General features: G+C 34.6%; 1 protein-coding gene and 1 pseudogene across 1 annotated transcript; one reads left to right on the top strand and one right to left on the bottom strand.

The window, feature by feature from the left end:
- Nucleotides 1-282: 282 nt before the first annotated feature.
- Nucleotides 283-7,567, bottom strand: LOC143559621 (GDSL esterase/lipase At5g41890-like). The gene is made up of 5 exons (XM_077048139.1): nucleotides 7,339-7,567; nucleotides 1,543-1,673; nucleotides 1,200-1,442; nucleotides 615-873; nucleotides 283-524 (listed from the first exon to the last, which is right to left on the bottom strand). Exons 1-5 carry the CDS (start codon nucleotides 7,565-7,567, stop codon nucleotides 283-285), a joined length of 1,104 nt encoding a protein of 367 aa, XP_076904254.1.
- Nucleotides 4,699-5,687, top strand: LOC143559631 (uncharacterized; annotated as a pseudogene).
- Nucleotides 7,568-16,644: the final 9,077 nt, after the last annotated feature.

Genomic DNA, 16,644 nt, shown 5'->3' with positions numbered 1-16,644 from the left:
CAGAACGCCATAATATATTGCTTGTTTTCTAATTGATGTTTATTTATGTTTGTTTTCGGTTAAGATAAGTTAAAAATAATTATGTTGTTGTAAAAAGATAGCTACTAGCCTACTATATACCATTTCTTCATATATTCAATTCGCGTTTGTCATAATCAATCATAGTAGATCATATTTAAGTGGCAAAATGATGAGCCGAAGATAAATCACATAAATTTGTTCTAATACACATGAATACTCTACTACTACAAATATTACTCTGGAATCCAGCAAAGCACTTGCTTAAACCTTGTAATTGTGAAGCTGGCGAACGTTTAGAGGAGAACATATGTTTTCATCACCATTTAACATATGTTGAGCCATGATGAAATTCGCTGCTTGTCCAGGATGATATGCATCCCAAAACAAATACTTGGATCGATCATCGCAAATATTCGTGCTAATCTCATCCTCATCCCCGATTCTTAAGCAAAAAGATAGCGGAAAGAATTCTCCACAACAAGGATCATTCACATTCTCAAATCCTGCACAATAATTAACTAGAGTTAATAACATAATTGTACTGCAGAAGCTATATAATTATCATGGTTGAATATATACGATTAATAACATACCATACTCGGTGTAGTTTTGTAGCATCCCATTAATGACGTCGTATGAATTTGCGTAGACAAAAACTGAACCCGAACCCATCTCGTGGTTTAAGTTGTGTACTGTGGTACGTAACTTCTGATTGTATCCACGGATCAACATGTTCATTTCTTCGTGGCATTTTCTCACCGGAAGGAAGTGTATAGACCGAACAAAGGGTATGCAACCGAGAGGCCCTATGTCTACTACAACAATCTTCCGAGCCCCTAGTTTATGCAAACGCTTCGCCAAGACAAAAGGTTAATCATAAGTAAAGAAATTGTGATTATATACCACGAGCCATTGAAAGTAGCGATCTTTTCAAGAGGTCGTCATTTGCGATGACGGCATCCTTATAAAACATTGTAAAGTGTGGATACCCTTAATAAAAGTTCAGTTTTGTTTTAATATTGCAAAATTACTGGACGGATATTTCTGTCGCAAGATTAGGGACGGGTAAGTTGAGTCACAATACCGTCACGGGTTTTAGCCGTTGAAAATATCCATTTGTTATAGTGATGATCACATTCATGTAGAATCTTATTAAAAAGATAAAAGAAAAAATGTACCCTGAGATGTAAAGTCATATTTGAGACCATGATGTCTTGCAAAGTAGTAGGGGAACCATCATAGTTGCCAACAAAAGGAAGATTTGGTAGGAAGTAGGTTATAATATCATTCGATCCAATCGTCAACGAGAAGATCGAATTCTTTAAGTGATCTAGTGTAGCGTTTTCTCCCATCTTCCTCACCATTTCAGCTCTACTTGCCTCAAAATTATCGATCTGCGTTCTTAAAGGAAGACGTCCAACCTGCACACGTTAAGATTTTTATTTCAAAACACATATAATCTTATCTTGTTGCATGATTAGAAGAAAATTCAAGAATATATATGTTATTGAATTCACATACAAAGAGGCTACCAGTTCCATCTAGTATACCAGAAGCTCCAGACGCGTAGTTTATGCCACCTCGAGTCACATGTGATGCTGCATTAGCAGCTAGAGACGGTGGAGACAGTGTTTTGACGCCCAAAGCTTGCGCTAATATGAAATTCAATAATCATAATCGTAAAGCGAGTTATTCATTTATACACAATTTTTTAATATCAATGATTTATAGCTAGAGACCATATACATATAAGTTACCTTTACAAACATCTCTCTACTCATCTGATACATCATCGACAATCATTTACAGATTTACATACGTACTACAAGACCCATATACCTTTAAAAACACACCAGAAACAAACATTCTTAGGTGCCTAAGATATCTAAATTTTGTAAGCACAGGTTGGCACCTTAATGGTATCAAGAAGTGTAAACTAAGGGCCTGTTCGTTTCACGGATTTGAATGAAATTGGATGGAATGGGATTTTAAATCCCACGGATTCCTGTGTTCGTTTCACTATTGACTAGAGTTGGAATGGAAAGAGAATCCCACGAAATCCTATTTTCATAGGATTCTAAAATCCCACACCTTTTGAAGGGATTGTGATAAGTATTTATGGGATTTTAAAACCTAAAGCATCAGACGCCTCTCTTTCTCTTCACACTATCCTCTTCACATCTCAGCCTCCACCACCGTCTACTCCCGGCCGCCGTGCTTCACCGCCGTGCTCCGCCGTCGTGCGGTGCTGCGCGCCATTCTCCACCGCCGTGCTCCGCCTCCGTGATGCACCGCCGCCGTTCTCATCCACAATCAACTTCTTCCACAGGTTTTTCCTTTCTTTTATTTCTAAAATACCAAATCTGATATGGGTTCTTTGATTCTGGTAATTATTATTATTATCTATTTATTTTTTTAATTTCTTTTATCAATCAGTGCTTTCATGTCACTAAAATTATATGGATTTTATGTGAAGAGGTGATGAGCTACAGTATAGTTTCTGATTCATTGATTTTTGTAGTATCTTGTGGTTTGATGTAAAAAAATTTGGTAGATACACTGTTTGTTATAATGCTTTGATTAACCTTTGGTAGAAAATAGTATTTTGTAGGGGTGTTCACGGTCCGGTTTGAACGGTTTTTGGGTTAAACCGTGACCAAACTGTTAGTACCGGTTTTTGGTAATTGAAAATCGAAACCGAACCATAACAATCAAAACCGAACCCAACCGAACCGTTACTAACGGTTTGGTCCGGTTCGGTTTCACGGTTTAATGAATAGCTTAAAAAGGTTTGAAATGCACTTCAATTTGTACTTCTATTTACACTACATTTTTGTTTGTAATGTGTAAATAGGAAATGGCTTGACTTAGTTTACAAACTCGCAAACGTATCCAAAGGAATAGGACACTGATTATGGCATGGTGGAACCAACTTATTACAACAGTTTCTTTGCTTGTACTTTCACTTTACATGTTGATAGCCAAATAAAAAATGGATAAACCACGCATTCGACACTTTTCAACAAAAACAGATCGATATTCCATATTGTATAGGTATGTTTATGAGAGTGACATTATGTCTATATCTCAAATTAGGATGAATCGAGCTTGTTTTAGTAAATTGTGCGTAATGCTTAAAACATTTGGAGGATTAAAAGCAAATAGGAATATGGACATTGATGAACAAGTAGCCATCTTTCTTCACATCATAGCTCATAATGTTAAGAATCGGGTCATGATATGTCGTTTTCATCGGTCGGGAGACACAATTAGTAGATGTGTTTCTCGAGTTTGTAATGCAATGATTAGATTGCATTCACGTTTGCTGAAGAAGCCCGAATCTGTTCCTGAGAATTCTACTGATCATAAGAGGAAATGGTTCAAGGTATTATGCAATCATTATACTTTTTTTTGATAACTTGCATTAGGGATTAGATATGTATAGTAACACCTTTTTTGTACGTTTTGATTTTAGAATTGTTTAGGGGCTTTGGATGGAACATACATAAAATGTTTAGTGCCCAGTGAAGAAAAACCTAAATATAGAACAAGAAAAGGAGAGATTGCTATGAATGTGTTAGGCGTGTGTTCACAAGATATGCAATTTATATTTGTGCTACCCGGCTGGGAAGGGTCGGCGGCTGATGGTAGAGTTCTTCGAGATGCTCTTGACAGGCCACATGGATTGAAAGTTTCAAGGCCGGGTTTGTAACAATATTGATATTATTTAGGTGTATAGAATAAATATAGTAAATTGAGGTAGCTTTGGTGTTTATTAACTATAATGTATTTTAGGTTATTATTTGGTGGATGCGGGATCCACAAATGGAGAAGGTTTCCTTGCCCCTTATAGAGGCCAAAGATATCATTTAAATGATTGGCGTGATGGACACCAACCCACTAATCCAAAAGAATTGTTTAACATGAAATATTCGTCAGCAAGAAATGTTATAGAAAGATGGTTTGGTATTTTAAAGGCAAGGTGGGGAATTTTGAGAGATCACTCGTACTATCCCATTACCCAAAAAAATAGGATCATAATGGCATGTTGTTTGCTTCATAACTTTATAAGGAGAGAAATGCCAATAGATCCATTTGGTAATGAGGACGATGACGAGGACGAGGCCGAGGGCGAGGAACAGACCGAGGTCGAGGACGTAATTGCGGATGAAGATGGTGGGGAAGACGAAGATAATATAACTTATATTAGAACTTCAAATGAGTGGACAACATTTAGAAACAATCTTGCCCAAAGCATGTTTGACTCTTGGAGTGCTACCAATTGATTAAGAATGTCTTAGAAACTAATTTCTTATGCTATTTTTGTGTTGATTATGTTATTTGGTGATGTTGAATTATTAAACACTTGCTTATGATATTTTGTGTTGATTATGCTATTTTGGTGGTATTGGATGATTAAATACTTTTTTGTAATGTTTTTTTTTTTGTTTAGCTTTTTATGATATTTATGTGATGCTTATATTATTGTGTTATTGTATTGTTTGTGCTAATTTTAAACATTATATATATATATATGTATGTATGTATATATATATATATATATATATATATATATGTTTTAGTTAATGTTTTTCTATAGAAATGAAGAGCAGTGGTCGAAAATATCGAGGGTGGAGTGTTGAAGAAGATGCAAAACTTATTGAGGCCTTTGTAGACATGATTAACACGAAAGGATTTAAATCCGACAATGGCTTTAGAACCGGGTATTGCAACATCTTGAATCATCATTGAAAGAATCACTTCCCGGAACGGACCTTTTGGCTAGACCGCACATCGAATCAAGAGTCAAAACAATGAAAAGAGATTGGGCAGTCGTTCATGAGATGCTAAACACTAGTGGATTTGGTTATGATAAAGAACATAATTGTGTAACCGCTGAAGCTCCAGTGTGGGAAGCTTATGTTGAGGTATATGTTACATTTTTATGTTATTAACATTTTTTATTTGATTAATCATAAAATGTATTGATGTTTTGTTATTATAATATTATCTTGTCAATAGAAACATCCAACGGCAGATAAATGGAAACGTAAAATTCTTCCTCATTATGAAGAAATGTGTGTTATTTTTGGAAATGATCGAGCTCAAGGTAATAGAGCCAAAAGTGTGGCCGAGATGGAAGAAGAGGCGAATAGGGAAGAACTAGAGGACCAAAAGGATGATGAATTTGATGAGTTTAGTCATAATGAAGGCACTAATGCAAGTGTTCAAGTTGAAGAAATTTCAAGTGGTCGAAGTAAGAAGAGGAAACGTGCAAGCCAAGCTAATTCTTTGTTTCCAATGATGCGGTTGTTTTATTTGGTGATCGTCTTAAGAAAACGTCGACCGAATTGAGTGAATGGATAAAGTATGAACTTGAGAAAGAAAAGAAAACAACAATGATCGCTTCCGAGATTAAAAAAATGACATCTTTGTCTCAATTGGAAAAGTTTAAAGCTATTGAAGAAATCAAAAGTGACTATAATAGGTTGTCGACCTTTTGGGATTTGGGTGAAGAAGAAAGAGAGGATTGGGTAAGGTTTTTGTTGTCTAAGTGAAAGTTTGGTGATGTCATATGTTCGTATTTTGGTACTTTTATTAGCGGCGTTTACAACTTGTCGTCATATGTTAGAACGACTTTTATTCACATTTTAAAAACTTTCTAATCGTATGTTTGAATATTGGTTTTAGTATGATATGTTTTAATTAGTAGATGCAACAATATGCAAAATTATTATTGGTCTAGACATGTATGATGAAGATGGGTGATAAGGGTTTTTGGACTTAACCGAATCAAATGTTTATTTATGGTATTGTTATGATGTTTTATTGTGTGATAAGCATAAAAACATATATATTCTTTTTTTTATTATTTTGTTAAATTTTTTTAATAGTTCTATATTTTTATATTAGTTTTAATTTTTTTTAAATTATTTTTGGATTTTTTATATATTTTTTATTTTTTAAGGATTCTTGCTTCCATTCCCAAGTGTTGGAGTAGGATACTTTGTAGCGCCCAAGGGAATTGGATAAGGATAAAGTCTCTTACTTTCAAGGTTAGGGTCGGGTGAAGGATGTGATCCGGGGCCGGGGCTGGTCACAGATATCACCTATCGTCGCTGGGGAATGTTTATTATTATTATCTTTTTGTTTTTTAAATATATTTTTTATTTTTAAATAAATTTTTGATTTTCTAATCAAAATTTTTATATTTATTTTTTAGATTTTTTTAAATTATTACTTTCTTTTTGTTATTTTATTATTTATATGTTAGTAGTTTGAAGGGAAATGAATAGAATGAAGAAGATTCCAATTCCAATACATATTAACCAACCAAACACATGATTGTGATTCTCAAACATTCCATTCCATTCCAATTCCAATTCCAATTCCAAATCCTTTAAAAAAAGTCCGTGAAACGAACAGGCCCTAAGGGTATGTTTGATTGGAGGTAATGGAATAGACAAAGGAATGAAATGGATCATTATCATTCCTTTGTCTTGTTTGGTTAACCTATAGGAATGAAATCAATTATTAATTTTTATTGTTTGGTATCCAACAAAAATTGTAGAAATTAAGTAAAAATAATAAAAACACTCCTATCTCAAAATACTTTTTAACCACAAAAAAAAAAACCTACAATGGCGACGGTGGTAGCTCCGGCGACGAAAATGGTTGTGGCGATGGCGATGGTGGCGGCGGCGGTGGTGTCAGCGGAGTTGGTGGTGGTGCGAATGGTAGTGGTGGTGGTAGTTGTTAGGTGGCAGTGTTGTTGAGAAATGAGGAATGAAATGAAAAAAAAGAAAGGGGTGGGAAGGAATGGTTTTGATGGAATGGGATTCCATGTGTAACAGATGATTCCATTCCATTGAGCAACCAAACACCACTTTTTTCATTCCCACGTAATGAATTATTCCATTCCTACTGTCAGTCCTGCATACCAAACGCTACCTAAGTGTCATTCTAATGACTGAGAATTGTCCGGTAGTAAATTAATAAAAATGTAGATTTAAGAGTATGATAAATGGGTGTGTGATCGAGTTAAATTAAAGGTGTATTTAGTAAAAGGAATATTGCATGTGTAAGTTAGCCGTTTAAAAATAATAATTTTTTTAATGAATGATCAATTATATAACCAAAAAAGATAAATATATGTAATTACAAGGCAAACGTCTTGTTTAGATAACTAGTTTTGTTATTGTTAATAATTATCCTAAACGGGTTATAAATAATCAAATACTTACTCATGAAACAAAAATCTCACAACTACTTAAAAGATGGTAAACCTAATGGAAATGAAAGTAGATGGTTTAATACCAACAAGGTCAACGATTGTGAAACCATTTGTGTATCTTCCGGTGGGCTTTCCACCTGACGGAGTAAAATCGATGCCATAAGGGGGGTAGTCGGCCTTCGAGAGACTTGGCAAGTAATTATTGTTTCCAGCATCAACAATCGAATCCCCGAATGCAAAGTTAGTGAAGGAAACACAACATGAAACATGAAGCAAACACAAAATAATGAAAAACCACGAGTGCGTGCACATTTTGGTTTTGATTTTACTGCGTTATAGAAGAGATAAGATAGCTAATTTATAAGCATATATACGTTGGTAATATATTGAATTGACGGTAGTTGTAGTAGTAAGTGTAGGACAGCATACATGATGCATGACGATTGACGACCATATCCGAAGGAAAAGATACTTGAACAAGTCTAAATGAATTGGTCCATGCACATGTCATTTGTATTGAATCACCCACCATCCAAGATGACGGATTCACGGTAAATATGAAATTAATGAATACCTTCTATTGGTACAATAGCTAGCTAGGTTGTTTTACAAGAAGGGATAATTATATATATATACAAACTTAAATTTATGTATCATATATATTTATATAAAGAGTAAACCGTTAAAACCGTCCTTTTTCATCCACAAGGTTTTTTTTTTCATTTAGAATATTAAGGTTTACAAGTCTATCATCTCTCCGGTGTCGTCATGATAAAGTACACCTTCAGACTACCACCATCATAAGTAACAAACACCACCACCATGGTCCTCACGAATTTTTCCGATTAAACCCAAGAAAAGCCCACTATTTCAAAGCAAAGTTAATGTTCGATAGTCACATATTGTGGGCCAATATTTGTGACTTGCAATATCAAATTACGAAACCCATTATTTATTGGTCAAGATAATAATTAATGTCGGCGAGAAATCCGGACACGAGACGAGAACTTTGACACGCGTTCAAGTTTAACAAGAAAGCTTCTAGAATGTTAGAATGTTTGTTTAGCTATAAACGGGCTTCAATGTTTTTAGTGTGTGTGTGTTTTTGTTGGTGTAAACAACCACCCAAGGGGAGCTCACCTTGGGTGGGATCGGTTCGTTATAATATTATGAATCTTTTGTACCGGTTACGAGATCATTCCTTTATTTTATCGTTATATTATTTATGTTCAGTCGTTTGTTTCACCGCACCCGTCTCGAGCGTTTATCAAGAACAAAGCCGTTCGTTGTCGGATCCAGTTTCGGGATCTACAATTGATATCAGAGTGGGTCGAATCTTATGATTCAACTTTGTTCTTGATATTCGGGTTCTATTTCCGCTATTACCCGAACCGAGACGTTAATTTCGTTGAAGTTTTGGAAATAAAGTTTGATTTTGGAAATAAAGGTCGAAGATCAGAGAAAGTAAAAGTGCTTGAAGTTCGTCTTGGGTTCATGGATCCGGATTCATCGCCACGTTTAGAGTGTTTTGTGAAGATCTATGAAGGTTTCTGAAAAACAGTGGGCTTATTCATGTGTCAATCTGCAAACAGTCAAATCTGTTCATAATTTCTGATTGAATATTGTTCTTCGATGTTCGTTTTGCTCTGAATCGACATGAAGAGGTTAGTATGAGGTTCAACTTGATGAGTAACAACTTCGATTTTCTGTTTTGTTTGTTAATGGGGTCGAGATATGGTGTTTTGAAGATCTGGGTTTCACATCAGATCTAAAGGTTTTTAGAGCCGCTTGTGAATCTGGTGTGTGTTGTTAGATGGGGTTTGAAAAGTAATGTTGTCGGAGAACATGACAGTGGTTTAGGTAGTTTCTGGTGGTGGTTATGAACGGCGGCAGGTGCAGCTTTCCGGCGAAACCTTTTTCCGGTGGTGGCTGCCAAGATTATTGGTGGTGGTGCTTGTCCTGGTGTTTATAAACAGCAGTGATTGTTTGGAGTTTTAATGATGATGGTGGTGGAGAACCAGGGCTGACTATCCGGTAACCTGGTATATGACGCCGGCTACTACCGGTGGCTGCTGGAATTTTTTCTGCCAGAAGTGGTGGTGACTGGTGAGTGGCGGGAGTTCACCGGAGCCGGTCGCCAGATCTATTTTCCGGCGGGATCTCAACATCTGGCGGCTGAGTTCTGCTAGGGTTTGATGATTGATTGGAACATATACATGTTGGGCTTCCCATGGGCTGATAAAAACAATATAGGCTGTGTTTATTTTATTTCACTTTTGGGCAGTGTAAGTGAGCTTTCCAAATGTGTGTTTGGGTTGCTTAAGCAAATCAGAATTGAGATTATTTCTTTTGGGCCAGATGGAATGCTTGTGTTGACTCATTTGTTTGAACTGATTATATGGAACATATTTTGGGCCAAGTGTCGTTAATTTTTCGTGTTGACCAAACTGAAGAAAGTCAAATTTGTTCGGGTTTCCTCTTGTTTAACCATGTTCAAAGCTTGTTATTTCTAAGGCGTTCGAGAAGTTGGATCCGAAAGGTGAACTTCAAACGAATTAATAAGTTTTGTTCATTTGATCATTGAATCCGGTAATTCGAGATCAATTTGTGGATATTCGAGCTCATCTCATGCCTATATACAACTTAAGATCGGAATAAGCGAGAACTACTTCAAGATTAAATATAGGTGGATCATACCTTGAGGGGGTGAATTGAAATGAAGAAGCATCGATTTATCGGGTGATCTGTGAAGATGATGACCTACATATTGCAAACAAAACTAGAGGGAGAAGCGAGTAGAATGATGGTTAGTTTAATTACCTTTTGAAATAATCTAAAAAATTTACACTCTACACCCTCTAGTTTAATCATACTTTACTTAGCCCTTCAAGAAAAAGCACATTCACAGTTTCACACTCTACACTTAGGTTAGTTCCTTCAAGAAAAGGGCATTCGCTTTATAAGCAGTAGCCCAACACTTCGGCCCATTAGCACATCAGCTTCTTATTTAACTCACAAGCTAACGGCTGACCCATTCATGCAGCACATGCACATCAACATTTATACATTTATAGTTAACCCTGCACTTTAGCATTTCAACTTATATGATCATGAATGCATGCACTACATATATGCACAAAATGTGTACACTAAACTACTAAAGTATCAAGAATAACAATAATGTAGTGTAACCAGCGCACTAAAATATCATTAGGAGCATATGTAGCGCAATTATCAATACATACACTAAAATTTCATCAATAACAAATGTACATAGTCTAACCATCAAAAGATACACTAAGGGGCTGTTTGCAAGTGCTGAGTCATTAAGTGTTGAACCAGTAAGGGGTCTGAATGATTAAGAGACTCTAAGCCAGTAAATGTTATACCAATAAGTGTTGTTTGTTTGGACAATTGAATGGCTTACAGAATGGCTATTTTACCCCTCTGAACTATTTCGTACTGAATGAAATATATGTTTAGTCAGAGCTCTTTGCTCTTAATAACCATACTGAATGACCAAACTTTCATTATAACCGATCAAAATAAGCGATACTGTAGTCAAAACCTTTTTAAATATTTTTACGTTAGAGTAATCAATGAAATAGCAATTATAATCAATATATAAGCATTCAGACCATCAAAATAGTAATTACAATCAACAAGGTTTGTGACCTATGGAGCTAATATATGCAAAGTGCTAAGTGCTAAGCTAATGAAAAAACTTGCTAAAGAACTTGCTAAATATATATGAAAACTGCTAAGTGCTAACCATATATATTAGAATTGTGTTAATTTAAACCATATTTATAATTTATCATTCATATTAGAATTATTTATATGCATACTAACGATAAACAAATGGTATATTAAAACTAATGAGCTTTATCATTTATCATAATTATCTTAAAATTCAAATTCAAACACGTTTATCCTAATAAAATAGAAAAACATAATATCAAACATAATATATGCTGACTCACCAAAATCAAAATCATAGAATCAAACCTGTGAGAAAGAGGGGAGGTTGTGGAAGTGACGATCAACCAAATCAAATCGAGAAATCAAATTGAGTATCTCTAATCGGTGATAAATCAGACCTGGTTTGAATCTTAACGGTTTTTTTTTTTTTTTTTGTCTAGAATGGTGAAAGATTAAACTCTGGAGGCGACATCAAACAGAGAATTGGTGGAGAAGAACTAATCAATTATTAGACCTACTCAATTTCTTGTTGTGGAACTGTCGCTGCATGAATGAAGGTATGTGATCTAACAGTGCTATTTAGAGCAATTTGGGCAATTTCTGGTTCAACGATGTTTTTTGAGCTACATGGGTAAGAGATCCATTCAACCATTTTGATGAAACAAACAATCTTAGATCAGAGCGAATCAGACTTTACTTATGAACGGAACCATTCATACTCAAACAAACACCCCCTAACATGTTACAAGTACCACCTGTAGAGTAATCATCAATGCACAAAGGTATAACCAAAAAGACAGTGACAAATACCCTAATTTTGGGGTGATATGGTGGCATGAACCCCCCCCCCCCCCCAACCTTTGATAAGGAAGGGGGCAACATGTATCTGTCGCCGGGTGTTGTTAGAAGAATATTATTATTTTATTAATTGACCAATAGCAATCTTTATTCTTTTTTTTTTGGGGGGGGTGGATTTTGGGCTACAACATCACTATATATACTAATGTTTCACTTGTTTAAGTCACCGCCATTGCGTGAATTTTTCTATGTCATACAGTCAATATTACATCTATAATATATATAAACAAAATTTTTAAAAGTTCTCTGGTTGCTTTCTAAATTCTCTCAAGCCACCAAATTGCTTTATTTGTGAATGGAGGCTTCTTATGCATTTGACCCGAATTCATGGTTATGGGTCTCACCAAACCAAACCTAAATAGCCTTTAAATGGGTTATAGCACCTCATTAATTAAAAATTAATCTTACCAGTATTTGATATGAAAATTCTATAAAATAGGGATATACGAAAAATTAATATCCAATTTTTTTTAAAAAAAAAACATTATTTATAATTAAGAAACTTTTATACTAAAAAAAATAAGCGAGTAATGGGCCACCAAATCCAGATAGCTTTTAAACGAATTATAACATATTATTTATTTATAAAACTCTTTCATCATCAAACCCTAAATATATTATTAACTTTCTTATAATAAAGAAAAATAAATAATAAAAAACGAAAAATGTAAAATAGCCCCCGTAATATATGGAGGCCAAAACCTAGTATACTATATTCTTAATGCACCACTTGGTTAGAACACAAGAATTGTGTTTTTATGTACTTTATGTAATTAAATCGCATTTGATGTTTAATCACTAAATTGTCTTCATGTGAGTTTCAGTCTCATGTTTGAATCTAATATAGAAGAAATTTATGTAACCTTATTTATTTTTGCTTTCTGATTATCTAATTTATGTAACCAACCTTATTCATTTTTGCTTTCTGATCATCATTTATGTTATGTACAAGTAGATTATAGAATTTTTATAATTTTCAACCAATTAAAGAAGAAGATTAATTATATAAAATGAAAAAGAAGTAACTGAAGAAAAGAAGCATGATTGTTCAATCAATTAAGGACGAGTAGCCAGGTTTAGAAACAGAATCCATAGCCCCTAGATGCCAGATGTTGACTACACTCTGAGCAAGTGAGTCAATGCTAAGTAAAAGCTAGCACCACTTGTATCTCGTGCATCAAATCTTGTACATTTTTTTTAAATTAACATTAAATGATAGTAGTACTACTTAATGATGTAAAAATGATGACAGACCCCCAGCTTCAAGAATTCATGACACGTTTGACATTACAAGCTCCTGTAGTCTGACTCACAGATGAGGGTACTTGACAGCTCTCTTTCACTTCATGTTTCTCAACAAGAGAAATTATATAAAAAAAAACATTTATATCCCACCAATAAAAGAAAACATATATACAATTATAAATCATCAAATAAAAAATGTTGGTATAATATCCCATGCAAGTGATGATAAGTGATCATGATCTAAGTTTCATTATAGACAAATGGTGTGAATTTATTATTAGCAGATTACATGAGTCTCATTAAAAAAACAATTATAAATCAGTAAATACTTCTACGGTTTAAAGAAAAACTTAGCAAGCGTACATAACACTACCAGATTGAAGTTGCTCCCATATCGGCACGACCAACTCTATCTCCACCCATGTCACAAAACATGTTCATCCAAACGTTTTCTATAACAACAAGTCCTAAGGGCAAAGAGCTTCAACCTTGTCCATTGGACGAGCGGTTGACACAAGCATGTGATGGAGATGGTCTAATGGGTTTTAAATTTGAAATTAACATGCATGAGCTCCCATGGCATCATTAATCAAGATTCAAAAAACAAAAACCATTTATCAAGAAACTGTTGATGAATAGAGTTAAGTAAGGACAAATTAAACCGATCAAATCAATCAAAGGACTACGCCCGTGAGGCTAACATAATAAGAGAAATAAATAATTCAACGAAAAAAGGGAGAAAAGAAACAAAATGTTTGCATCATTTTCACATTATCAACTAGGGCTACTAGTGGTCTAGTAAATGACAACTCACAATATTAGATTTCTTCATGACACAGCTACCGCCTATTCATCACCATTCAATGCTTCTTTGAGGTTTCCATTCACTTCACACACATACATTCTTAAACTTATATTCAAAGTAAAACCACTAGCATTAACTAATTGCACCTAATAAAGTCACAATCTTCACATGATATGACTGAAAACACACAATCTTAGCAACTTATTAAAATATATATTTTTTTAACAGTCATTTGATCACTGCCGAGCCATTGACTCATCCGATAATCTCCATTTCATCCTCTGTAAGGAAACCCATCATATGCGAGAACCTCTCGTCCAACTTGAAAATCCCTATTTTCTGTTGCAAGTGGAACTTGAACCCATGACCTTTCATTTTTAAATTGAAGTCTTTGTGTCTCACCTCAACCACTTGGCCAGAATCATCGACACTAAAGAAACTGTATATGATAACTAATCTAGAACTTACATAAATAAAATGATTTAGCAATTAAATTGCTTGTACGTACCTGATGAACAACTCCCATGTAAGTGATCTCAAGATTGTGGTTCAAACATTTGTATGTGAAGGTTGATGCCGACTGCTGAGGTGTTTATATTTGTTTTAACAATTTAATTAAATCAACATTAAATTAGACCTTCTTTATAGTAAATTAGATCTCAAATTCCATGAAAAAAAGGAAAGAAAACAGTCAGAAAAAAATGAAATTTCAAAGCATAAAAACCCTAGATTTGAAAAGAAAAAAAAAGGTTTCATCATGATGTTAATCATAAGGTAATGATGAAGGGGAATTGAAAGTAAAAAACAAATAAAATACGTGCATTAAAATTGTAAAAAGCTGAAATAATCTTTAACTTGAAGCCATCATGATGGAAAACACAAATTGTTACGTACGATCAACTGCTTCGTTTCGGATCTATAGTTTTCTGGTTGTACGTTTGCAGGGATAAAAGTAGGCCAAAGACTCCCATCATCGTGCCAGCTAGTCTTGTCCTCATCGATCAGTTGACCTAATTCATACCTAAAAATCATAAAAAGAATTAAGCTAAAAAGCTAGGATGAAGATAAGATATATACCCCAACTGCAGCTAGCTTAAAGATCGGATCTTGAAAGATTATTAAGAAACCATTGGGGGGAATGAAGCCTGGTCCGAGTACACCAGATCCAATGATCAGTTGATTATAGCATCTATATGCATGTAAGAATATAATATAGATACAGAGAAAGAGAAAGAGATCCATGTATGGTTTCTAATGATCTCGAGCCAAACAACATTCCCCTCAAAAGATAGATGTATATATATATTTCTCTTGATGTTATATAAAATGAAAATGGGGAGTGAGAATTAAAAGGAAGGAGGAGATAGATCGAGATGATAAATAACGCAAGGGGTGAGAGTGCATGGGGTGGGTAGGCATACATATATATATATATATGGTAGACCAAGACTTCATTATTGTTTTTACTTTTTACGGCTAGCATCTTCTTTACACAAATTTAGCTCAAATCATCCATCATATATAGGAAGTCATTTTACACCTCTTAACTAATAGTGCTACACCATACATTTGAATGGGTAATCGGTAAGGAACCTTGTCTTGAGGCCCAACCCACTAGGATGATTGATCTTGTTGGCCCGGGCATCTGGTGGGCTCTTCGAGATGAAGTATGTATGGTATATAATAAATCCTATAACTCAAAACAAGATGTGTAAAAATACTTGTCACGTGTTAGTGGACTAGTTCAAATCAAGTTAAGTAATATTAGGTTACAATTTAAGTATAATTGTGCACTTTTGGGATTTAATGGGGCTTTCCATATGTTAAGGGTTAGGTTATAACAAATCATTTTGGGTTATATGATACATGCTTGATGCGTATCAATATTATACACGTTCGTTTGGGCCTTGACATGTGTCAATGCCTTAGTTTATGCTGCCAAAACTAGGTTATAAAAGACATTTTTATGTTAAAGACATGTCTAATTAAGATTAATGGTATGTGTTTGGGCCTTAATGGGCTTAGTAAGTTAGTTTATATTACATAAAAATATATTAGGCTATAACTTATTGAGGTGTACAAAACCGGTTTTAAACTCAAACCGAACCGGTTTGATCAACGGCTGGTCAAAACCGGTTTGACTCAAACCGGTTCGGTTTATAAACCGGTTTAGACACAAGATAGGCCGACCTGGTCACGTCGGTTCGGTTCGGTTTATAAACTGGTTTTAACCGGTTTTAAACCGGTTTTTCTCAAACCGGTTCGGTTTTAAAACCGGTTTGGTAGATCTTAAGGGGAACCGGTCCTGAAACTAGCGTTTTGGGTCGGTTTGGGTGAAACTGGTTTTAAACCCAAACCGGTTCGGTTCGGTTTGCCTAAAACCGGTCCCAAACCAGTTTTTTTGTACACCTCTAATAACTTATAACAAATCATTTTATTATAAAAAAATATTTTTAGCACACTAAATATTCTGATATCACATATAGAGTATAAATATTTTTATACTTAATTGCATATCCAAGAAATTGTTTCTCTTCAAAACGTTAATTTTGAAGTGAAATAGCAAAATATAGCGAATGAGTCGTTTTATTTTCTTCTTAGATTAAGCTTAGTTGGTGTTAATTCAAGAGTATCACTCCACCAATATGTAGTTAGAAAGCTACCCATCGATGTCCCAATTCAGGCAACCAAAACTCCTAGACCGTCGTAAATACTTAGATGATTTTGATCTGTTTAAAATAAAAATAAACTTTTTTTTATTGAAGAACACAAAGGTCCA

The sequence above is a fragment of the Bidens hawaiensis genome, unplaced genomic scaffold (assembly GCF_021521415.1).
Source record: "Bidens hawaiensis isolate Kalapana, Puna unplaced genomic scaffold, B.hawaiensis_p1.1 tig00019953_1, whole genome shotgun sequence".
Classification (NCBI taxonomy): domain Eukaryota; kingdom Viridiplantae; phylum Streptophyta; class Magnoliopsida; order Asterales; family Asteraceae; genus Bidens; species Bidens hawaiensis.
This window is presented reverse-complemented; position numbering and strand designations above follow the sequence as displayed.